The 23,900-nt window shown below is 37.9% G+C and overlaps 2 protein-coding genes across 2 annotated transcripts in view; one reads left to right on the plus strand and one right to left on the minus strand.

Moving 5' to 3' along the window:
* Positions 1-10,823, plus strand: part of LOC109408120 (structural maintenance of chromosomes protein 4) — a 30,030-nt gene extending 19,207 nt beyond the window's left edge. Inside the window, exons 5-6 of the mRNA XM_062850876.1 lie at positions 9,539-10,138; positions 10,313-10,823. Of these exons, the coding sequence (XP_062706860.1) occupies positions 9,539-10,138; positions 10,313-10,654 (942 nt within the window). The 3' untranslated portion in view covers positions 10,655-10,823. The remainder of the gene's footprint in view (positions 1-9,538; positions 10,139-10,312) is intronic.
* LOC109408121 (plasminogen receptor (KT)) lies at positions 1,444-2,808 on the minus strand. The gene is made up of 3 exons (XM_019681340.3): positions 2,161-2,808; positions 1,856-2,096; positions 1,444-1,792 (listed from the first exon to the last, which is right to left on the minus strand). Exons 1-3 carry the CDS (start codon positions 2,242-2,244, stop codon positions 1,659-1,661), a joined length of 459 nt encoding a protein of 152 aa, XP_019536885.1. The 5' UTR covers positions 2,245-2,808; the 3' UTR covers positions 1,444-1,658.
* Positions 10,824-23,900: the final 13,077 nt, after the last annotated feature.

A 23,900-nucleotide genomic window follows, 5' to 3' on the forward strand; every position in this document is an offset into this window, starting at 1 on the left:
TAAAGTTTTGCACAGTACCTTCCATCGCTTGCCAAGAAATTCTTACCACCTTTGTGTCAAAATCAATCTTATTTTTCGATGAAAGCTGCCTTTCTTGACATTTTTTGAAGGTTCCAATTCACGGTTACTCAATATTGTTTAATTGGGTTGGGTTTTGAGGTGTATGAAATTTTACGATTTTAGAAAAAATGTGGTACAATTTCCACATAGTTTTCTGCATACAAACGCAAGGATTCTCCGCCATAAGCAGGGCACAAAAATCAATCCAAATCAATACACAATATCTAAGCTTTTAAAAAAGAGATGCCAGCCATTTTTTCCGACATTTCCCGTAGTGAAAAAGATGATTTGTTGTACATGTATTTTTGATAGTTCGGTTTTTCAAACCACAAATTCATATTGTTGACCAAACTATGCATTTCTTGCTAAACTTTGATTATTTCTTGGTCTTAAGTTAATCTGCAGCCTTTCCACGTTGCAATGATGTATAGAACCGAATACTTGAAAGCTAACTCAAGTCTGCGGGGATGGTCGTTTTAATGTACATTGTCAGATTTTCAGCACGTTTGTGCAAAAACTTTTCGAGGACTTGTTGATCCCTTGACTCTATTTTAAACACAATGTGAAAATATCACCCGAAGTAAATATTTTTCGATTCCTTACACAATAAGCTTTCATTTGCGCCATAGGTTGCCATGATTCATTGAAAATGGTAAAAATTCTATCCAAAATACGGTGGCTAGATTTTGCTGTGTGCATACCTTAACTGACATTGAGGAAGATTACAAGTGGTAGTCGAAATACGCGTATCTGTCAAAGGATAAGCAACATAGGGCGGAATTAAAAGGTACGAAACTGATTACACTCATTCGAATCTACTTTGCACTACAAATAGGGTAAAATTACCTTTAATTTACCAAAACTGTAAGAAATAATCGCTGTGTTCGAATATCCTACCATAAAATTACCTAATTAAATATCTTCATTTTAACAAAAACATGACTATATTTCAGCGGTATTCAGAGGTATTAAATTTTTCGTCATTTTCTTATAAAAAAAATCCACTGTGATTATTAGAAGCTTACATCTTGAGATATGTGCTCTTGAGGATCTGGAGAAGTGTAGAACTACGCTTCCAAAACGTTTGTACTGACTGTTGGCACTTACAACGTTACATGGAACCAAATAAATTGACTAGATTGAAGAAACATTCAACACCGCTTATTCTATCGCTTTCTTATCTGTAACATGCAGAGATTATCCATAAATTACGTACTTCGGTTGTTGATCGAATAATTGTTTGTTTTATCAATGTCCACGACAAAAAAAAACATTACGTCATTTATGAATAACCTCTTCGAGAATACGTGAAAGTTTAGCAGAACATTAGAGGGGAAATATAGGAATTCATATTAAAATTTAATTTACACCCTTACACCTTACACGATTTATCAATGTGCTGTTATGGTCGCTTGGAATGATATATCCTTATCAATGCAATGATGTGTATCCGTTTTAAACCTTACATATTGCATAAGGTATCTTTCTCCTATTCTGTAATACTGCTTCGTATTATCTCTCTGTCATTCGCACTGTCACCACAACCACCACCAATCGCGATGGTTATACTTTGAGCTATTGTTTTGTTCCGTCCTGTTCTAGTTTTGATGGGGATGTAAACGAATCTTGTCATCGTTCTCCAATCGAGCGGTATCGATTTCCGATATCGTAGGCAACCCACTGGGCCATTCCAGTAGCTCCGGTTCGTGTTGCATGATCATCTCGGCTTCAGCTGAAAAGTTCGTACAGAAGATCGTTATCGCCATCATTAGAGCCTTATAAATTATTCTCAAACCTATTATTCGATGAACTTTCGTGCCGTACGCCAAATCGGCATAATAGGCCACGATGAACGTTAGGGGCACTATCGGTGCCAGCGTTCCCGGTCGTTTCGTCCGATTGAATCGCCCGATGAAGCCAACCGTCGAAACACAATAGAACGACGCAAGCCAATAGAACAGTTCACGGGCTCGAGAAATTTCCATCGCCGCTTCCCGTTCCTTCATTTGAAAGTGCATCTGAATCCATCGTTCCATCTGAATGATGAGAATTCGGTGAAATTGGAGGTTGGAATAGATTCACGGAATTCCGTGGTCTCACCTTGATTTTATTCATCTCGGAAATGTATTCCTGGTTCTTTTTGAGAACTTCCGCCCCACTTGGATGCGAGAAAAAGCTTCCCATTTTGTTCGGATTTTCTTATCAGTTATCGTTTACAAATGTTAACAGAGGATATCACAGTTCAACCTTAAATCACTTTTATACTATTTCCAACTTTTATGAAACCTTCACGCAGTGTTTTCAATGAAACGTAAATCGGAAAAGGCAATTTTTCGTAATTCTACGTAACTTCTCTAGACTTATTGTCTCTACGATACTCTTCCGGATGCTCTGGCCTTGTTACCTACTGTCTGTCACTCAAAATTACAACATAATGCTACCAAGTTGCTCTCCAGAATATTAATTATTTGTCACTCCAGAAGTGCACTAGTAGGTACTATCTATTATATGACACAATTCCACATGTACCTATAAATGCATCCGCCTGTTTGGTTCTGATGGAGAATGCCAGAGAGATAGCACATGTCATGTATGCACTGCGCAGACGCTAAATTTCACATTCTTGGGAGTTTGGGGAAATCTCTCCTCCTGCTGATTATCATATGGCGCCCGCTCTCTGTTTATTTTGTTTCGATTCGGTTGGTGTGATGTGTGTGTGTGAAGGGAGATTGTCTAGCCTGCGATGAATAAATTAATGATAAGGCGATAAAAATCATGCAGTGTGGGATTACGGTTGATAAGCTTGGGTTCAGATTTCAAATGCTATTGGGTAGAAATATTCGTAGCACCAAGCAAAGGACGCGAGGTTGCTAACTTACTAATGAATTAGATATTTATGCAATGAGGTGCGAAATCTTGTAGTTTCTGCGAAGCAGTGATGGGAAATGTCACGGAACTTCATGAAAAAATGTCATGACATAGCCGGTGCGATAATCGCGGGAGTATTCAGAAAGACAATACTAAGGGTAACGGGTTCGATTCTTGGTCGGAATGAAAATATTTTGACTTTTTTATACAGCCTTCCTTGAGTTCTTCGTGTCAGGCGCACGACATATACATGTAAAATGGTGATTAGTAGAGGAAGCTCTCAATTAATAACTGTGGAACTGTGGACTAAGGAAAAATATGTAGGGTCTGGGAGCATTTCGGCAGGGGGACCAATTTTGGGCACTTGCTCAATGTCAATGTCAAACCAATATGATTTTTTGTACATGGATAGATACTGTGAGTATCTCACCGTATTTCAAAAGGTCAAAAGTCAATTGGTTTAAAATTGACTAAGTTGTAACAGCAAGTGCCCAAAATAGGTCTCCCTGCCCAAATGGTCCTAGACCTTATAATTTTTTCATTGGAACTTGTACGTAGAATCTTTTTTTATAGGGTATGTGTTCCATCAGTAATCTCACGCTCCCATATTCATCCTATTCGAAAACTAGCGATTACGGCACCGATTGATTCCGTTCTTTTTGTTTTCATGCGTGCTCACTCCTAAGAAAAAAAAAAACAAAAATAACAACGCTTCAATCCTTTGTTTTTCGTAGGATGAAAATGGGAGCCACATGCTTAATAAGGGAACCAGTACCATATAAAAAATCCCAAACATTGTTTTCTAATGGTTGACGATGAATAATAAAAATTCGAGAAAAAAATGGTTAGAAGCATTGAACCAACCTAGGTTGATTGGCAAATTTTGAGGCTAGACGTCAGCTTTCTATAGAAAAATAAAAAAAAATCGAAGGGTAAGGTTTTTTTGGGAGAACTTAAATTATATGACATCTACCATAGATCCGCGATGAATATTACACTCAGTTTATTTTATTTTTTTCTTAAAGTCCTTCAAATATCCTCAGGCATCTCCGAGGACGTCATTTTAATCCAACAAACCGCCTTCTAGTTATTTTTTTTTTGAAAAAGAAAATTAGTTTTTTTTTCATATGCCCTGTTCAAAAGTTAAGTGAAGAATATTGAAAAACAAATACCATGCAAAATAAAAGGCCGGGTCTACGTGATTACTACGTTGAGCAGGAAATGTTCCATACATTTTATCCGGAGTGATCACTGGAGAAATCTGTATTTTGTTGCGATTTCCATGATTGTTCGTGACTGTGATGCTTTTAGTATAAAAATGAACAAATGATGATTTTGGCCTTTCCAGACTACTGGAGAGATGACCGGGGGAACTCGAATTGTGTGCCCTTTTGTGCATTTGACAGATCACCAAAGCAAAACGCCAGCAGTTCCGGGTTTATGAAAGTATCCAGGAGTTCCGTTGGAATTTCTCTAAGATTTTCATCTGGAATTTCTCTAGGAACTGCTGCAAAGTTTGTCTAGCACTTCCACCGGACATTGATCAAGGAATTTCGCCGGAAATACCTATAGAATCCTACCGGGAATTCTCACAGGAGCTACGCTGGGAATTCCTGTGGTAGTTCCACCGGGAATTCTTCTTGAAGTCCCGATGGAAATTCCTCTAAGAGCACCACCGGAAATTCTTCCATGAGTTCCACTGCAAAGCGCGCTAGAATTTCCACCGGAAATTCTTCTAGGAGTTCTACTGATTTTTCCTCTAGTAGTATCACTGGGAATTGCCGTAGGAGTTTCACTGGTATTTCTCTTAAAATTTCTAGCAATTTCCTCAATAACTCCACTGGGAGCTTGTCTAGAAGTTTTACCAAGAATTTCCGAAGGAATTCCATTGGGACCTCTTCCAGGAATTCTGCTAGAAATTCCACCGCAAATTCCATTAGATGTCCCACTTGGAATTTTCGCAGAAATTTCATTGACAGTTTCCGTAAGAGTTCCATTGACGATTCTTCCAGAACCTTCACCGGAAATTCCTCTAGGAGTATCCCTAAACAATCTTTCAGAAATTTCACCGTAAATCCCTCGAAAAGTTCCGCCAAAAATTCCTCTGGAAATTCTTCTCAAAGATTCTACTGGAGTTACTCTAGTAGTTCCACCGGAAATTCTTCTAGCAGTTCAACCGGATTCTCCTCTTAGCAGTTCCAATGAGAAATTCTCTAAGAGTTATACCAATTAGTCCTCTAAGAGCTACTACGAATTATATTGGGAGTTCTAGGAGATAATTTTCCAAGGAATTCCACCGAATATTCCCGTAGGAGTTCAACAGGTAATTTCACTAGAAGTTCTGTCGGTATCTTCTCCAGCAGTTTCACCGGAAACTCTTTGAAGAGCTCCACGAAGAATTTCTGGGCATTTTTGTAGGAAATCTAGCAAAAATCCTCACAAATGATCCTCCGAAAATTCCCGTAGAAGTTCCACTGGGAAGTCTTCTAGAAGTTCCTTTGGGAATTTGCTAGAAGTATAGTAAATTGCTCTAGAAGTTCCACCGAGAATTTATTCAAAATTCCCTAGAAAATTCTTCTTGAAGTTCAACCACAAATTCCCGCTGGAGTTCCATCAGGAACTCTTCTAGATGAACCACCAGAAATTCGTCTAAGGGCTCTTCCGAAAATTCCTCTAGCAGTTTGTCCACAAAGAGTTTCACCAGGGATGTTTAGATGTTCCACCGAGAATTTCCAACGGATTTCCACCACGAATTCCCGCAGGAGTTCCATTACAAATTTTTCTAGCAGTTCAGTGCTCAGTGGCTAGACGCCATGTTAGTGTTCGGTGCAGTGGCAAATCGAAATTTAGAAAACTACACCCTCATCATCTACGCACAAATAGCCAACGCAAGACTTAATCAAGCAACCGACGACAAACAAGTAGCGGTACCCCTATAATCTCCCTGAGGATGGCCCAAACCAAGGGCCGAAACGTCAGATGAAAAATAATCACCCCGCTTATAATTTATCCGGTCCGAAATGCCAACCGTAGATGGATATTTTTTCTAGAAGTTCTTTAGAAATCTCTTGCAAATCCATTGGGAACTTCTGAAAGAGTTCCACCCTAAATTTTTATAGAAGTTCTACCGGGAAATTTCCCTAAGAGTTCCACGTTGAATTAAAAAGCATTCTAGAAGTACAACCAACAATTCCTTTAGAAGATCGATTGTGAATTTTCGCGGAAGATCTATCAAGAATTTCTCTAGAAGTTCCACCGGGAATTCCTCTAGATGAGTGGTTCCACCAGGGATTCCTCTAGAAGTTTTACTGGGAATTCTTCTAGGAGTTCCAAAAGTTCCAAAGAGAATTTTCCTATGAGTTCCACCGAACTTTTTTTTTAAGTTACATAGGGTGGTCCTGCAGAAGTTCAACAAAAAATTCTTTTTAAGTTCCACCACAAATTTCTCTAGGAGTTCCGTCAGAATCTTCTCCAGCAGTTCCACCTAGGATTTTCAGGATTTTTTTTGCAGGAAAGCTATCGAGATCCCTCGCAGAAGATCTACCTCGAATTATCACAGAAGTTCCACTGAGAATTCTTCTGAAAGTTTCTTTGGGAATTTTCTAGGAGTTCCACTGTAAATTGGTTTTGGAGTTCTATCTCTAAAATTTACGCCGATAGTTTTTTCCAATCGCTCAATTAGAAAATTATTCTAGAAGTTCAACCACAAATTCCCACAGTGGTCCCAACGGCGATTCCTCTAGATGTAGTATCTTAATTTGTCTAGGCCATAGTTTCCCAACCTTCGTTTTGCGACCCCAAACTGCTTGCAGGCACGCTTCAATTATTCTACGAAATGTGGGGTAACAACGGACTAAGGGGTCGCAAGCACCAAGGTACAGAATCACTGGTCTAGGAGCTCTAGCTTTAGCAGTTCTATCGGTATCTCCACAAGGAATTCCATCAGGGATTACTTAAGAAGTTTCACTGAGATTTCTGATTATTTTGAGAGTACTTCAGGAACCTCTAGCAAATTCATCGGGAACTCCAAAGAAGGAGTTTCACTCTAAATTCCTGTAGATAGAAGTTCCACCGGATTTTTTTTTTTGAAGAGTTCCACGTTAAATTTAAGTCTTCTAGGAGTACAATCGAGCCGAACATTCCTTTAGGGGTTCGATCGGGAATTTCCTTGGGAGATCTCTCAAGAATTTCTACAAGAGTTCTATCAACTTCTTCCAGAAGTTTGAACGATAATTTTTCTGACCATTCCACCGGAAAGTCCTCCGTGAATATCTGTAAGAACTCTACCTAATAACCGAACTCTATAACCCGGGTATTCCTGAAGGGCATCTACTGTAAATTCGTCCAGATGATCCAGCAGGCATTTTTCCAGGAGATCAATCGGATTTTTTTCTAAGACTTTCGCTGAGAATGTATGTAGGAAGTTCAACCGCCTTACAGCAGGAATTCCTCGAGGAGTTTCGCCGGAAAATCCTGTATAAGTAACTTGAAAAAATCATCTAGAAGTTCCACCACGAACTTCTCTGGGAGTTCTACAAGGAATTTTTTTATGACTTCCATCGAAAATTTAGCTTAGAATTCCCGGTGGTTTTAGGAGTTTTTCTAGGAATTTCACAGCAAATTTGTGCAGGAGTTTTTCCGAGAATTCATCTAAAAGTTCCACCAGAGATTCCAGTAGAAGTTCCACTGGTAAATGTCTTAGGAATTCCACCTGGAAGTCTCCCAGCAGTTTCACCGGAATTATTATTGGAGTTTTATCAGAAAATCCTCTAGAAACCTCATCTGAAATTTACTTACGATCCATTGGTAACTCTTCTAGGAATCTCGCCGGGAATTGTTGTAGCAGTTCTACCAGAAATTCCTCAAGAAGTTCCACTGAAAAGCTATGTAGGGGATCTGCCGGTAATTTCTCTAGCAGGGGTCTTCTAGAAGAGCCTCCGGAAAATCGTTCAGGTGTTTTTCATGGAATTTCCGTTGGAACTTTTAGAAAAAAAATCTGGTGGAACTTCTAGTGGATTCTCAGTGAATCTCCTGAAGGAATTTCCGGTGAAACTCGTGTCGTAACCACCAGTAGCACACCGTGAGAAATTTCCGGTGAAACTCCTAGACTGCTCAGTATAGCATCTGGATGTATTTTCGGTGGATCTTCTATTGAAATTTCCTGTGAATATTCTAGTGTAATTCCTGGTAGAACTCCTGGAGGATTTTTAGGACAATTGGAAAAAATGTCTATTCTTCCACATTAACTTTTTATGAATATCCTGAAAACTATTATACACGCAGAACTGCATGATTTCTATAAAATGCATAGATTTTTTCGAAGTCATTCACTATCTCCTGGAACTCCTGGTGCTCCCTACATATCTGCATGAGTTTTCCTTTGAATTTCTTCCAAATGTTTTGTCGATATCTCCCCCGGGGTTTCTCCTGTGCAACCTTCAAGAAATTTTCGTGGATTTTCTCTCAGAGTTTTCCTCGAGATATTTTCAAGAGGTTCTTGCGGATTTTTTTGCAGTTCCTTCTAAGATTTCTGCGGGGGATGCTCTTGAATGTATTCTGTTTTCGGATTCAACTGCGATAGAATTTAATGTTTTTCTTTTAGTTTTGACAAAATTCAAATATAGCTATCTCTTCCAGTTCTGTAAGACTAAATAGTTGTATTTGATTTTTGTTAAGACTGGAAAAGCTATTTCAAATTTGAGAGTTTTCTTGGAGTTTTTCCCCGGATTTCCCCCATAAGTTCTTCTCACGATTTCTCCCAAAGGTTTTCTCAGAATCTCTCTCAGAGTTTGTCCAGGAATTTCTAATGATATTTTTTCCTGGTGTTATCCATGAATTTATCGTAGAGTTGAACCCGAAGTTTCATCAAAGCTTTCTTTTAAAGTTATTTCCGGAATTTTTGCCAAAGTTTTTCGGGATTTCTCAAGGGTTTTCTCCCGAGATTTCTCTTGGATTTTCTACCTGAGTTCCTCTAGAAGTTTTATTGGAAGTCACAAACAAGTATCCATGCTGAATTGTCGTCGATAATGGTAATGATAGCTGAACTAAAATCATACGGCTAACTATGTTCATGCTCATATGTTTTTTCGGGATTCTACCCAGATCTATACCGGAGTTGCTTCTCGAGGTTTCTTCTGGAATTTTTCCTGCAGTTCCACGTGAGACTTTGCTTGGAGTTCTTTCTAAGATTTCATACGGAGCTCATTCCTGGAGTTTTCCAAAACTACACCGTTCTTTCCGGAACTGTACGGAGTTTCTTTTAAGATACCTCCGAAGATAACTTTCGGAATTTCTTGCGAGTAGCACCAGGAACAATCTAGGTGAAATCTCGCGAAAAAACTATACTAGGATGAATGCCGGGAGGGACTATTGTAGAGATCCCAAAAGGCACTTTGATGAAACTTCCAGAACGAACTTTGTGTTGCATCTGTGGAAAACTTGTAAAAAAGTTCCGAGAGAAGAAGTCTCAGAAGTATTCTGGCAGAAAGTTCGAGAAACACTCTCGGATCGAAAATGTTAATGGTATTCCATTGGTAATCTAGCGCAAAACATCTAATTCCACCATTGGCAAACTCATTCAAAATATCGTTGTTCTCCATTCTATTTCTAGCTGAAACCGTTGAAACTGCACGAAATCCCCGGCGAACCAACTCCGGAGCCCCTGAAAGAATACACCGAAGAGGAGCTCAACAGCTACAAACTCTCCGACCTGCAGTACCAGTTCTCCATCCAGGAGGAAAAACTCAACGCCAGTAAACCGAATCTCTCCGTCATCGAGGAGTTCCTGAAAAAGCAGGAAGCCTACCTGCAACGGGTGGCCATTCTGGAGGAGATCACCGCCAAGCGAAACGAAATGCGTCAACTGTACGACGACGTGCGGAAAAAGCGGTTCACCGAGTTTATGCAAGGGTTCCACATCATTACGAAAAAACTGAAGGAGATGTACCAGATGATCACGCTGGGTGGCGATGCCGAACTCGAGCTGGTCGACTCGATGGATCCGTTTAACGAGGGTATCGTGTTTAGCGTGCGACCGCCGAAAAAATCTTGGAAGATGATCTCCAATCTGTCCGGAGGCGAAAAGACGCTCTCGTCGTTGGCGCTGGTGTTTGCCCTGCATTATTATAAGCCGTCGCCGTTGTACGTGATGGACGAAATCGATGCCGCGTTGGATTTCAAGAATGTTTCCATCGTCGCTCATTACATTAAGGTATGTGTTGTTTATCAGTTAGCGCCGAAGTTTTTTTAAGAACGGGAACACCAGTACTTACAAAAGCACAGCTGTTCTTGCAATGGTCTTTTTGGTTTACTGAATTCTCACTTCCAAAAAAAGAAACATTTCAACCCAGTTTTCAACATTTCCTCATATGTTTCTTCCCTGCAGGAACGAACGAAAAACGCCCAGTTTGTTATCATTTCGCTTCGGTCGAACATGTTCGAACTGTCCGATTACCTGGTCGGAATCTACAAGGTGACCGATTGCACCAACTCGGTAACGATCCAGAACGATCCGCCCAAGTTCCACCATTCATCCACCCAGCAGCAGTCGCAGTCGTTCTTCAATCCCAATTTGAGCCTTCAGTCGGACCCGGGGCTCGATCAATCGGTGCCCAAGGATGAGAAGAAGAAAACGGAAGATTCGCTGGAGCAAAGTGACTCCCAGAAGGAAAACGTACTGGAACCAGTGCAGCAGCAGCCGATGGAGGTCTCTGTCGAGGCCAACTAAAGATAAGTAATTGTATTCTATTGATTTATTTTGATGTTCGTATTTAATTTAAATTTTCATCCATACAACACTGACTACTAGTTACATGTGTGTTCTAGTGTAGGGTCAAAGCGTTCACATTTCTACAAATAATTAACGACATTTTTGTGTGACCAAGTACAAAGCAATACTCATGGAAGTACCTATTCGTTTTGGAAAGAAAGCCATACTAATCAAATTTCCTCGTGGAAATGATACCTTTGTTGTCAAGTTTGGGGAGTGCCATGCTAGGAGCATGCTTAAAACGGAATCCAACTGTAGTAAGTATTGAGCTCGATTATTTATCGCGTGAAGCGAACAATAACGCGGCAGTCTGTATAGCATGATTTACAGTGAAATGGTCATATTACTAATCAAAGCAGGGGTAGGCGGGGCAATATGGACACCCTAAGGTTTTTGCCCATTTTACCTGGCAAGATGTCAAAAAAGTTTAGTTTTATGATACATGTATCCTTTTATAGTCTATTTAGTATCTATTGCATAAGAATGCTCACGAGGAAAAATGATTTTTCCACTTCAAAGAATGTTATGAAAATTTTTAGTTTTTCATGACCGTCTTCAAGCATACGGGGCAGAATGGACACCCCCATGGGGCAATATGGACACCATGAGACTTTTACGAATTTCGTACATTATTTACACCTATTAAGTAATTTCATTACAAAACAACTATTATGGATGAATAATACGTCGAAGTAGTTAATTTTTGTTCAGTTAATTTAAATTTAGGCTGTTTTGGATAAAGCTTCGTTTTTGTCGGCATGTACAGCTGTGCCTAGAACAACTATTTTCACATCTGTCGTTTTTTGACCAATTTTTTCACCCTACATTTAACCGAAAATATACTGAAATCGAAGAATTTGGTTGGTTTGTGATTTAGGTTATATTTTTCCCTTGCCGCTTCTTTCAAAAAGGTGAGTGTCCATTTTGCCCCGACAGCAGAAGATATTTCCAAACTTGATTTTTGATATAATAAAGAAGAAAATATAAACATGTTAAGCATGTAGATACAGCAAAACTACTTGCATGTGTTCTAGAAATATCAGGTTTTATTCGACCTGCAATAAATTATTCACTAAATCTTATTTTGGATGGTGTGAAAATTATAATTTTCATGCACAAAAAATGGAGGACGCAACTTTTTCGTGTAAAATCAAGTATAATTTTAATTTCGAATGTTTCTTTCCTGAAACTACGTTTTAGGCAAATGGACTATATTCTCCATTCATTAAAAGTTCAAAAAAGTTCGCATATTTCAAAATATTGAGGGTGTCCATTCTGCCCCGGGTGTCCATAATGCCCCGCCTACCCCTAAATCCTGACCTAACGATACCGTTCCAACAAGCACTCCTACAGATTTTGGTGGAATCGCAGCGGTAAACGCGGTCTTCCACAGAGTAAAAGTTGGTACTAATAGGTTTTTCTTCCCTCTTCCAATCTCACTGCAAAGACGTGGCTAGCGCCGTTATTGTACCGTTAACCGTTATGTGGCCGGCAAACTTTTTGCTTTTTTCTACACCGTGTATTTTAAATGGGTGCTGGGAACCCGGGTACCCTGCCGGCCACATAAGGGTTAAAGAGATTCTTTAAAGCGTGCACAGTAAGAATAGTTCTCACTCCCAGTCAACCACCATTCAATTGATTCATTGTGCCACTGTCATTGGTTCCGTCATGACGAATAAAACAAAACTGCCGAAAATACATAAGTTCCCCTACAACCCAAACTCAAGATAATACTTATTGAAGTATCATGGAGATTCAACCTTAACTACGCTACTGAAATGAACATAGTAAGACTCTTAGCAAGACCAAGCTTCGGGTTTGATAATTTTCTAAACCTGAGAAGCTTTAAAAAGAGCTTCCAGTAAAATTTTTGATGCCTAAAATGTTCAGTGAATTGAGGAAATTCCTGAATAACTTCATCAAACATTAGCAAACGTCTTGGAAAAGCTATAAAAGGAAAGAAATCAATCAAAAGAAAATCCACTGAAGCACTCTGAAATTCGAACCGTGTAACTCATGGCAATTACTGTTTCGCATATAACTGGCATTTCACTGCCTTGCGTGTGCGATGTGATATAATTAGCAATCTATAGAAAGTAAAAGCATAGAAGTGAAATGTCGCACGCCCACCGAAAGCGCGCGTCTACCGGGTTCATTCAATCTTAGAACCGTAGGTCAAAGGGTAAATGCCAACTAGCTATCGCGTCGAACGAACCGTGTAGTGATATATCAACATTCGTTAGGAAGCCGTCATCCAACCAACTTGTACAAACTTTTAAATGACGTAGGTGGCCGAAGGTGCCTATTTCGTGCAAGTTTCAAATTCACGAAGTGCGGTTTTGGTCATGCGCAGAGCTCGGTAACATATTATGTCGACTGTTGGGCTCCCCATTTTTCACAGGTTCGGACTAAGGAAGCATAGTGTGTTATTTTACCTAGGCGTTCCAATTCGTCAAAGATTGATTATTCGGAAATAGATGTGCATGATTATCGATACATTTTGCCAGAAAAATCTTCACATGATTTTCATGAAGATTACATAATTCACTAAAAACTTCTTCAATCGCTATAGGGTGCAATAACGTAGTTTTCAGTATTGCCATTTTCTAAATATTTTGTAAAATTATGTGGGAAAGTTTCACAAATATTTTTTTTCTGTGAATTCCAAAAAAATTCCTTGTAATATGTAAAACCAATCATTTTTCAAAACCTTCTAAATTTATCCACGGTAGTTGGATCGAGGGGACGCCCCTGAAATCAGTTGGAACGCTGCTGCAATTCTTTAAAACCCCTAGACATACCTAGAACGTTCCTGAAACCTATCGGGAAATCCTGAAACCTACCAGGAACTCCAGAAACGTACTTGGAGATCCCGTGGAATATCTCTAGAATCCTTCTAGAAAGCCCTGGCACCCTCGGAATATCCTTGGAACGCTCTGAAACCTCATGAAAGCCCCTAAAACACTCATGAAATCCACAGGAACATTCATGCAACGCCACTAAATCACCGGAAAGTCCCTGTAACCCTGGAATACCTCTAAAATCTCTTCTGACGCTTCTGAAACTCCCCAAGAACCCCTGGAAAACCTTGAAACGCCTCTGAAACCCCCTGGAACCCGGAAGCCCATAGAACGTCGCTGAAATGCCCTGGAAAACCCGTGAAACCCCTAGAACAGAGGTTCCCAAACTTTTTGCTATCGCGGCGTCTTTTGATTTTTTCAAAAATTTTGCGGTGCACCTACACTCAGCCAAATATCCTTAATATTTCCATAAGGCCCAACTTATGAAACGGCCTTTAAATAACTCATAATGATTTGGATGAATTTCATAAGGTCACTCTATGACGTAAAATCGTCTCACAGCTTGGCTTTTATTCATGTTTAGCAACATGATATTCTCAAGCGTCGGTATCCGTGTGGATAAAACACGGGCTCGGTGATCCCGACGTTCATGGATCGAATCCAGTCTGCATCATTTGAGGATTTGTTTTGTTCTTTTCATAAGTCTATCTTATGAGATTTGTCATAGCAAGCACGATCAATTTTCATAAGGTATTCTTATGGCATCCATAAGAATTAATTATAGCAAATTGGGTTTTTAAATTTTGAAAAATGTATTGATTTTTTGATTTCATACGAAAGAGCACTTTTTTCTGAGCCACTATGATTTTTTTCAGATTTTTAGAACTTTATTTTGGTACCTAAAATCAATTTCAAAGAGATTTTTTGAAATCATCTTTTGACAGCTGGGCTACAGTTTGACAGCTCCGCCCAGTACAAACTGCGACGAGGGGTGATGCGAGAAATCGCTCCCATACAATCTTCAAATTGATTTTTAAATAGGTTCCCAGGCACCAAAATTCATGAAAATTTGGATTTTGGCTCAGTTTGACATGCAGATTCAGAATATTGAGTTATCTCAACAGCGTTAAAGAAGCCAATTTTCATGAGGTATTTCGATGAATTTCGCTTATTTGTTTCGCTGAGTGCACATCTTTTAACAGAGATTTTTCATTATTTTCGAACAATTTTCAGTTCAAACATTTAAATCCAAAATACCATGTTTTCTCAAAATCCAATTAAAATTGTATTTCTTGGGTCAAAACGTATTTTCAATAAAAAATGCTTTAAAATTTCATTAATATTTGTTAGATTTCAAATGCCATATTTATTTTTTGAACAAGGTAAACCAATAGGGTGCGGGCACCGGTTTTGGCCTGTCTAAGGGAAATCATTTTTATGAAAATAACCAATAATCCAATGAAAACTTAAACTACCAATGTGTTAAATGAAAGGTTTCGATCTATACTTTATTAGAAAAATGCAGGAATTAGCTTGATTTCTTACTTGATACTTGATTTTTGTATTAAAAATGGCTCTGGCTAAAATAGAAGCATTGCCGCAGTTTTGGCCATATTCTCAGCTTTGGTTTCTATTTTGGCCAATCACGTGTATTTCTTATGGGAGTGGCCAAATTAGAAGCACCCTGGCCAAAATAGATATATGGGAGCTGTTTTTTAAGGAACATTATTTTTTTCTTCCATCATCATATTATATTAGAATCTACTAGTAAAAAATAAATTTAAATCAATTTATATCGTAACAGGCTGAATACCGCACTATGGCCAAAAGTCCGGGCTGGCCAAAACTAAAGCTTCTATTCTATATCAAACAATTCTGGAGATAAAGCGAGTTGCTGATGCCTTATAATTCAACAAAAAATAGTAAAACTGTTGCAATATTTCAATAATTCCGGGTACATTTAAATGATTTCACAGAATTTTATAAAAACCTTTGATTTTTGTTGGAAGTACAAAATTTTCAAAAACGGTTTTTTAAGAATGTAGTGTGGTAAATTTCAGCAAACTTAAGTACAAACATATAATGTTCAGATCTAGGCTGATGATGGATCATTCATTTCCATGCGTTTGATCAATATGTCTTGAGAAAAGCGTGAAGGTCTATCCTTTCACATAAGTTTTGGATGACTATTTCGTCCTAAAATTGAAAAAAGTGCCTTTTGTGCAAAAACTTCATAAAAAAATGTCTGAATGTCGATCAAAATTTACTTATCTTTTTCATAATTTTCCATTAAAGACAAGATATATGGAGTACACAGCTCCAATAAAATCATTTTTGAGATGTGATCTACTTGCACATAACCGAAAATTTGCAGAAGTAGTCTATGATTGTGACGTTAGTAAAAAATGTCGTCCCTAAAAGCAGAATACAGCATTGAGAACTGTATGGAAATGTATGGAATCAAGAAAGAACTGTAATAGGATCTTTGAAATATTTACTTTCAGTTACAAGCTGTTGATAGAATCGAAAACTGAACTGGAGTATAAGAAATCCAATCATTTTTTTTTCAATCTTAACCAAAAATTTCTCAAAACTCCGAGAATTTAAAAATTTGATAAAAATCAAAATGTTTTAAGAGGATACCAGAATTGCAAGAATATTAGAAGGTTGGTATAATTTTTGGAAAAATGCCTTGCAACAACACTTCAAAGATCCATCAAATAAAAAAAATACGTTCTGATATTGAATTACATTTGGCTCAAAACTTTGCGGCGCACCAGCGAAATATTCACGGCGCACCAGGACGCCGCGGCGCACAATTTGGGAAGCACTGGAATATGCAAACCGGCATTGCAGCTTTGAGGAATCAAAATGATTGTTTTATATTTGTTGCTTCAGGAATTCGTACTGGAATTCTTTCAGAAACTCCTCCAGGAACTATCCAAGACTTCCACCAGGAACTGTTTAGAGATTCTCTAAGGATTTTTTTTCCCAGGGATTCCTCCTGAAAGTGATCCAGTGATTTTTCAAGGGATTTCTCTTGGGATTCCTCATAGAATTTATGCAGGAGTTCCTTTAGAGATTTGTCAAGGAATTTCTTTAAATATCCTTAAAAAATTCCTACAGGCATGTCTCCAGAAATTTCTCCAGGGGTTCCTCCAGGCATTCCTTCAGGAATTCCTGTAGGGGGATTTCTTTGAGAATTCCTCCAGGATTCTTTTAGTAATACCTCCAGGCATTTTTCCAGGATATAATTTAGGGACTCCTCCAAAATTTCTTTCAGAAATTACTACGGTAATTTCTCCAAGATTTATTTCAAGGAAATCCTCCAGGGATTCATTCTGGAATTCCCCCAGGAATGCCTTTCTGAGTTTATCTAAGAATTGTTCCTTGAATTCCTCCTGGGATTCCTGCATGAATATCTCCTGAGCAGGTATGGGAACACTCACTTGGAAAGAGTTACACTCACTTGCTATTTTCTCAACTCAGAAGCGCGAGATCAAGAAACGATGTATGGACGACTTTTGCTTTGTGGTTTAGTCTAAAAGTTTGCCGAACTTTTGTCGTGACAGAGCTGTGTAAGCGACTCTCCACGAGGTGAGTATAATTTACATTCACCTCGTGGAGAGTAGCCTTCGCAGCTCCCTCACGACTTCGGTATGTGTGTGGGACTCCTACTTAACTCGGCTAACTTTTAGACAAAACCACAAGGCAAAAGTTGTCCATGCGTCGTTCCTGGATTGCATGCTTCTGAGCTGAGCAAGTGAGTGTTCTCAATTTTGCCTGAGATCCTTCCAGGGATTCCTTCAGAAATTCCCCCAGAAATTCCTCCCGGAATTTATCCAGGGGTTATTCCAGGTATTCCTCCAGACATTCCTCCAGGAGTTCTTCCTAAAGTTCCTCCAGACAACCCTCCAGAATTTCATCCAGGAATTTCTCCAGGGACTCATCCAGAAATTCCTTCTAGAATTCTTCCAGGATTTTTTTTTTCCAGAAGTTGATCCTGGAATTCCTTCGGAAATTCCTACAGCAATTCCTTCAGGAATTTCTCCCAGGAAATTTTCCAGGGTATCCTCCGGGAATTTCTCTTAGGATTTCTCCAGGAATCCCTCAAGAGGTTTATTCAGAAATTCCTCCCAGGAATACCTCCAGGAATACCTTCAGGATTTCTTCCAGGGTTTTCTCTAGGAATTTCTCTAAGAAGTCTTCCAGGAATTTATCTTTTTCTCTAGGTATTCCTCCAGGATTTTCTCTACAGATTCATCCAGGAATTTCTCTAGAAATTCATCTAGGGATTGCTCCGGGACTTCTTCCAGAGATCCCTCCCAAAAATCCTTTAGAGATTCCACCAGGAATTCATCCAGGAATTTCTCCAGGGATGCCTCTAAGAAATCCTCCAGTTATTCCTTCAGAAATTGCTCCAGGGATTCCTCTAGCGGTTTCTCCAGAAATTACTCCAGGAATTTCCCCAGGGATTCCGCCAGGCATTTGTTCAAGAGTTCCTCCAAGGATTTCCCCAAGAATTCCTCTAGGGATTCCTCCAGAATATTGTATAGCAATTTCTCCAGGAATTCCTCAAGAGATTTCTTCAGATTTTTTTTCCAGGGATTCTTCTCAAAGTTAATGTTTAACAAGCAAAAACGGCCCCATAAAACACCCCCGTGCACCTGGGACCCTTCCCATTACCCCCCACTACATCCGAACCACCCCCCAACACTCCCACCCCCACCCCCCCACACTACATCCGACACTGCAAATACAATACATTGTACTGTTAGTAATACATTCGCAATACATTTCATTTTAGATACCATACAGAAGAACAATATAAAAACAAGAATATGCACCATAAAATGTATTGTAAATGAACATTTTACAATATAATGTATGTGCATTATAGTTAAGTATCGTAACAATACAAAAAATATTTTTTTCTCGAACAAATGTGAAACGCAAACCATACATTATATTGTTTTGATATTGTTTGAACTTTTTATACAATAGATGGTATTGTTGTATAACCATACAATAACAATATAATGAATTGTTTGCAAAATAATGTATTGTAGTATTATTGATATGTACAGGGTGCGGCAGGAAAAAATGTGAAAAGTTCAAGGCACTATTACACGCTAAATATGAGATATATATGACTATTTTTTCATGACAGTGTATCAGTCAATGTCCGGGGTCAATATTTGATGTTTAACATGTGATAATGTAAGCCTTATAAGCGAGTATCAATAAACTGCGCGCCCAATGGTCATTAAACAAAATGACTATAACAGTAACAAAATTAGCTTAAATTCGATGAACAACCAGACCACACTGATCCAGAGCCATATAGTTTCACATATTATATGAAATAAGTACATATATTTGATGATATTGTAAAGAAAATTAAAAATTGTGTTTTATCAGATACAAAATTTAGCGACCTGTGTACTTTTCAGCGGTTTGAAAATTCCGATTGTCTTCAGCTTCAAGCGCCGCCCTGTAAAGGTTAGTGACCAAAATGGAAAAATTTTTAATTAACTTTTCAGAAAACTAGCCTATTAGATATCATGGAACGTTGAAACATAGATTGGTTAACGTCAAATGGACGAAAACGAGGTTTGAAGTTGAAAAACACTTTCGCATTTTTCCTGCCGCATACTGTATTGTAGTTGTATTGAAATTTTTATCCGGAAATCAGCTGATTTGTATAGATAGAATAGGCGAGGTTTTTTTCTAAATAATGTACAAAATACAACAGCGTGGCTGCTGAAAGGGGAAGTAATACGTTCAGAATTAAATGTTATTATTTTCAATTTCATCGTGTTACGTGTAGTTATAAAAGGTAGTTGTTATAAATGTGCTAAGGCTGCTCGCCCCCTTTCCCTGACCGAAAAGTTGACTACGCCCTTGTCTTCTTTTTCTTTTTGGCGTAAGGTTGAAACTAGGATAACACCTGAATCTTAGCTTACGCGTGAGAGTGGGAGTGCGCGTGTACGAAGCCGCAAAGAAGAATATCAACAACAGCAAATCCACGAAAATTTTTGGACGCGCACTCCCACTCTCACTTTGACGCTGCACTATGGCAGCGCAGTAACTTTCTCAAGGACCATTTCAATTTGTGCCTTGTTTGATAGACGCGCAAAATACTCGATAACCAAGAAAGTCAAGAGAATTCATAATGACCGACTGGAAATCACCTTCAGCATGGTTTTAATGAATACACTCGCGTTTACACTTTAGCTATATACTGCCGTAATTCTGCAAAGTGACGTCAACGACATTGATAGTTTTGGCCCATTTTTTTGGTTATTATGCATAAAACTCTTGGTCATCCTCTAAGTTACTTTCCATAGATGATGGATTACGATTAGATCTTGCATTTTAATTCAGCAGACATGGTACTGTGGCATTTTCACACCAGATATTATATATAAATATACCAAAAAATGTCGAAACTTTGAATGGCGCTTATGTCACTTTGCAGAATTACGGCAGTATAGGTCCTTACTTATTATGTGACATCTACTTTCTCTAGGGATTCAAAAATTTTTGCTGGAATTCCATTGCGAATTCTACCAGATTTTTTCCCCACAATCAGAATATCAATATCAGAATATTCCCCACTTAAGAATATTTTGCAATGCCGCTTGAGAATTCGGAATTCTTTTGAAAACTATCATTTAGATTTTATTTCTAAAGCCTGTATCCGCAATAATCGGGACACAGAAGTACGTCAGTAGCTCTGTAATGAATCGGTAAAATTGGCCGAATAATTGACTGAGAACTCTTTGGTGTATGTGTATTATTTGTGCCAAATTTCATAAAAATCGATGCATTACTTTAAGCTTTGGATGAAAAACAATCAAACGTGGTTTTAAGCATTTTGTACAATCATGACCAATTTTCATTCTCATAGTAGATGGTTCTTTTACGCTAAAGTTCAAAGTTCTTTGATGATAATTATGAAATTTCGTTAGCAGTTATGATACTTATAGATACACTTTCTTGCAAAATTTCATCAACTTTGATCAAATGGTTTGAAAGCTACTGGTGTTGATAGGGGTGAGTGTTGGTGGAAATTTTCCGTGTTTTTAATGTACGATTTTTGCCTATTCATAACTTTTGAATTTATCTGCCAATTTTCATGAAATTTTCACAGAAGCTAGTTTGTTATGTATATATTATGCCTGCAAAATTTGATGATTATTGGTGTAGTACTTTCAATAGTACAATCTAAACAATAAAGGGTGCTGACTAATTTCTGTCTGAGAGGCTAAAATCACGTTCAGTCCCAATACATGTTTTGACTATAAAATTGTTGATAGTGCATCGATTTTTTTGAAATTTTGCCCATGCAACTAATATAGATTGAGAGGTTTGTGTTCAAAATTTTAGCCATTTCCTTTGCCAAATTCAAAAGTTACAGCGCTGACAAGCAAAACTTGGGGCTGTACAAAAATCAATGGCGCACATTTTACTCTTTCGTTGCTACAACAAAAAGTACTGCATCGATTCACATGAAATTTTGTAGGTGAAATGAACACATCTTAAGATGTTATTAGACTAAATTTGAGCAATTTTAATGCATCTATTTCAGAGTTACAGCTGTGTTTCTGTGTCCCGAATATTGCGGGTACAGGCTTTAAGTGGATTAACAAAAGAAGTTGTATAAAGCATTGCTATTTGCTTACAAAATTCTAGATGTATCATATTTCCAAACAAAACTAAATTACAAATACGTTGGGCCGGCGTTAAGTCTTAGGGGACTAACCAACCAAATTGACGAAAATGGCATTTTATTAAGAACTAGCTGCCCCGGCAAACTTTGTTTTGCCAAATTATGGTGGTTTGACAATTGTTTTTTTTTATTATCGTACAAATTGGGCCGAAGGGTCTCAGATTTTCATGAAAATTTTTCTACAGGCTGGGCTCATGAATATATGAACAAAAAAAAAATGAGAAAAAATCAGGGTTGCCTATTTTCCCGGAAAACTCAGGTGGAAATTTTTTGTTTTCCCCTGACAGTACTTACTTTGAAAAATCATAACTCAAGAACGAAGCATCATAGAAACAAAGTTTTTTTTTAAGAAATGAAAGCGAATTTACTCCGAAATCCAAAAAAATATGAACTAGAAAAAGTTTTCCACAAAAATTTCAACAGTTGAGAAAATTCGTAAAGAAAAGCCGGAAAAATAATGCCCGAACTCGTCGAAAATATTTTTGAGAAGGTTATTTAATAAGCTTTAATCGCTGAAATTTTTGGAATGCACTTTTTTTTTCATTTTTGAGATATGGCCAATTTTGTTGAAAAATGTCCAAATGTATATGATGCCAAATGTATGGTATGTGGGGGCAAGATGGGTCAGTACCGTTTTCAAACGTACTATATATTTTTTGAATCTTTCAATAATTTTCCCAGATGAACGAAGTGGATACACAAAAAAGTGATATATTGTTTTGGGAATTCTTTACGCTCCTTGCACAGAAAAAAATAAAATATTTTTTCGTTATACTCCTTATGCTATACATCCCATATAACTACGTGTATTGTGTAGACGGGGCAAGATGGGTCACCCTAATTTTTCGGTATGTTTGCATAGTTTTTGAAAATGTTTTATTCTTCATTGAAAGGCTATTCTGTGACCTACATTATCGAAGCAATTAGAGCACTGAGAGTTTGTGAAACTATTTTTGAAATTTTCCTACAAAAAATATAGGTTTTCAAAGTCCGTTCATGGCTACCTGAACAAAAATCTTCTAGTTCTGAGAATAATCTACCGATATGTTTCAACACTTTTTTCATGTAATCTTTACGTCTGTGAAGCTTAGATGTATAGAGAAAAATAGAAGATATAGTATTGTTTGTTGGAGAAAAATCGAGTTTTCTGATAGCTGACCCATCTTGCCCCCGTAAAAATGAGGTGGGGCAAGATGGGTCATGTTTTGAAAATTGCTTGTCAAGAAGCAGGTTTCAAAATATATGGCCTTTCTTTACTTTTATATCATAGCTGACTAGTGTATCTGAGAGTCGTGGTAGAATACAGAGAAATGCGATTTATATTCAGACAGTTATAGGGGTCCATTTCTTAGGTGACCCATCCTGCCCCCACTTACCATATATGATGCCAAATGTATATAAGCCTTTTCTTTGAAAAATTATTACTCAAGAACGAAGCATCGTAGAAACAAAGTTTTTAAATGAAAATGAAAGAAAATTTTCTCAGGAATCAAAAAAAAAATGTAGTGATAATTGGCCATAACTCAAGAACGAAAAACAAGTGCATTCCAAAAATTTCAGCCATCAAATTTGAAACTATGAAACTACCTTCTCTAAAGTATTTGTTTGAAAATTTCCCGCGAGTTCGGGCATAGTTTTTCCGGCTTTTCTTTACGAATTTTCTCAACTGTGGAAAATTTTGTGGAAAACTTTTTCCTTTTCATATATTTTGGATTCCTGAGAAAATTTCCTTTCATTTCCAAAAAAAAACCTTATTTCATTGTTTCGTTCTTGAGTTAAGATTTTTTAAAGAAAAGGCTTATTATATGACACATTTGGACATTTTTCAACAAAATTGGCCATAACTAAAAAACGAAACAAAAAATGCATTCCAAAAATTTCAGCGATTAAAGCTTATGGAATAACCTTCTCAAAAATATTTTTTTTGATATTTTTTTACGAGTTCGGGCATTGTTTTTCCGGCTTTTCTTTACGATTTTTTTCAACTGTGGAAAATTTTGTGGAAAACTTTTTCCATTTCATTTTTTTTTATTTCTGCAAAAATTTGCTTTCATTTTCTAAAAAAACTTGATGCTTCGTTCTTGAGTTATGATTTTTCAAGGTAGGTAGTGTCAGGGGAAAACAAAGAATTTCCACCTGAGTTTTCCGGGAAAATATGCAACCCTGAATTTTTCTCAATTTTTTTTGTTCATATATCCATGAGCCCTGTTTGTGGAAAAAGTTTCATGAAAATCTGGGACCCTTCGGCCCAATCCCGCACGGGAATAAAAAAGAATGCCCAATTGTTAAGGTCATTTCAGCATGGCACTCGAGATTGGTTTTATTTCGATCGTGTTGATTTTATTTCCAGGCCATGAAAATTCAGTACTTTATCAATTTTCTTACCTTTTCCGTTTATTTTCGTAACTTTTTTTTATTTATAAATACAGCCACCATGAATACGAATCTAACTATGCAAAACTTATCCTGATCGGTTCAGCTGTTCGTGAGTTTTATTGCCTCAAAGGTACTTCAAACTCATTTTTATATACATACTAGCTGTCCCGGCAAACGTCGTTCTGCCTGCCTACTGTGTTTTTTGACGTACAGCTCCATAGGGACGTCCCCCGCAAAGTCATCTGTATGGGAGCCCCCCGTTCCAGAGACCGGAGAGATCCCGCACCAAGCT

The sequence above is a fragment of the Aedes albopictus genome, chromosome 2 (assembly GCF_035046485.1).
Source record: "Aedes albopictus strain Foshan chromosome 2, AalbF5, whole genome shotgun sequence".
Classification (NCBI taxonomy): domain Eukaryota; kingdom Metazoa; phylum Arthropoda; class Insecta; order Diptera; family Culicidae; genus Aedes; species Aedes albopictus.

What these genes read in the sequence shown, in the direction of transcription:
- LOC109408121 (XM_019681340.3), bottom strand. Translation starts at nt 2,244, where the DNA reads ATGGGAAGCTTTTTCTCGCATCCAAGTGGGGCGGAAGTTCTCAAAAAG. An exon ending in CCGAGATGAATAAAATCAAG is followed by an intron (nt 2,097 to 2,160) that starts GTGAGACCACGG and finishes CTCATCATTCAG; the next exon opens with ATGGAACGATGGATTCAGAT. An exon ending in GAAAGTTCATCGAATAATAG is followed by an intron (nt 1,793 to 1,855) that starts GTTTGAGAATAA and finishes CGAACTTTTCAG; the next exon opens with CTGAAGCCGAGATGATCATG.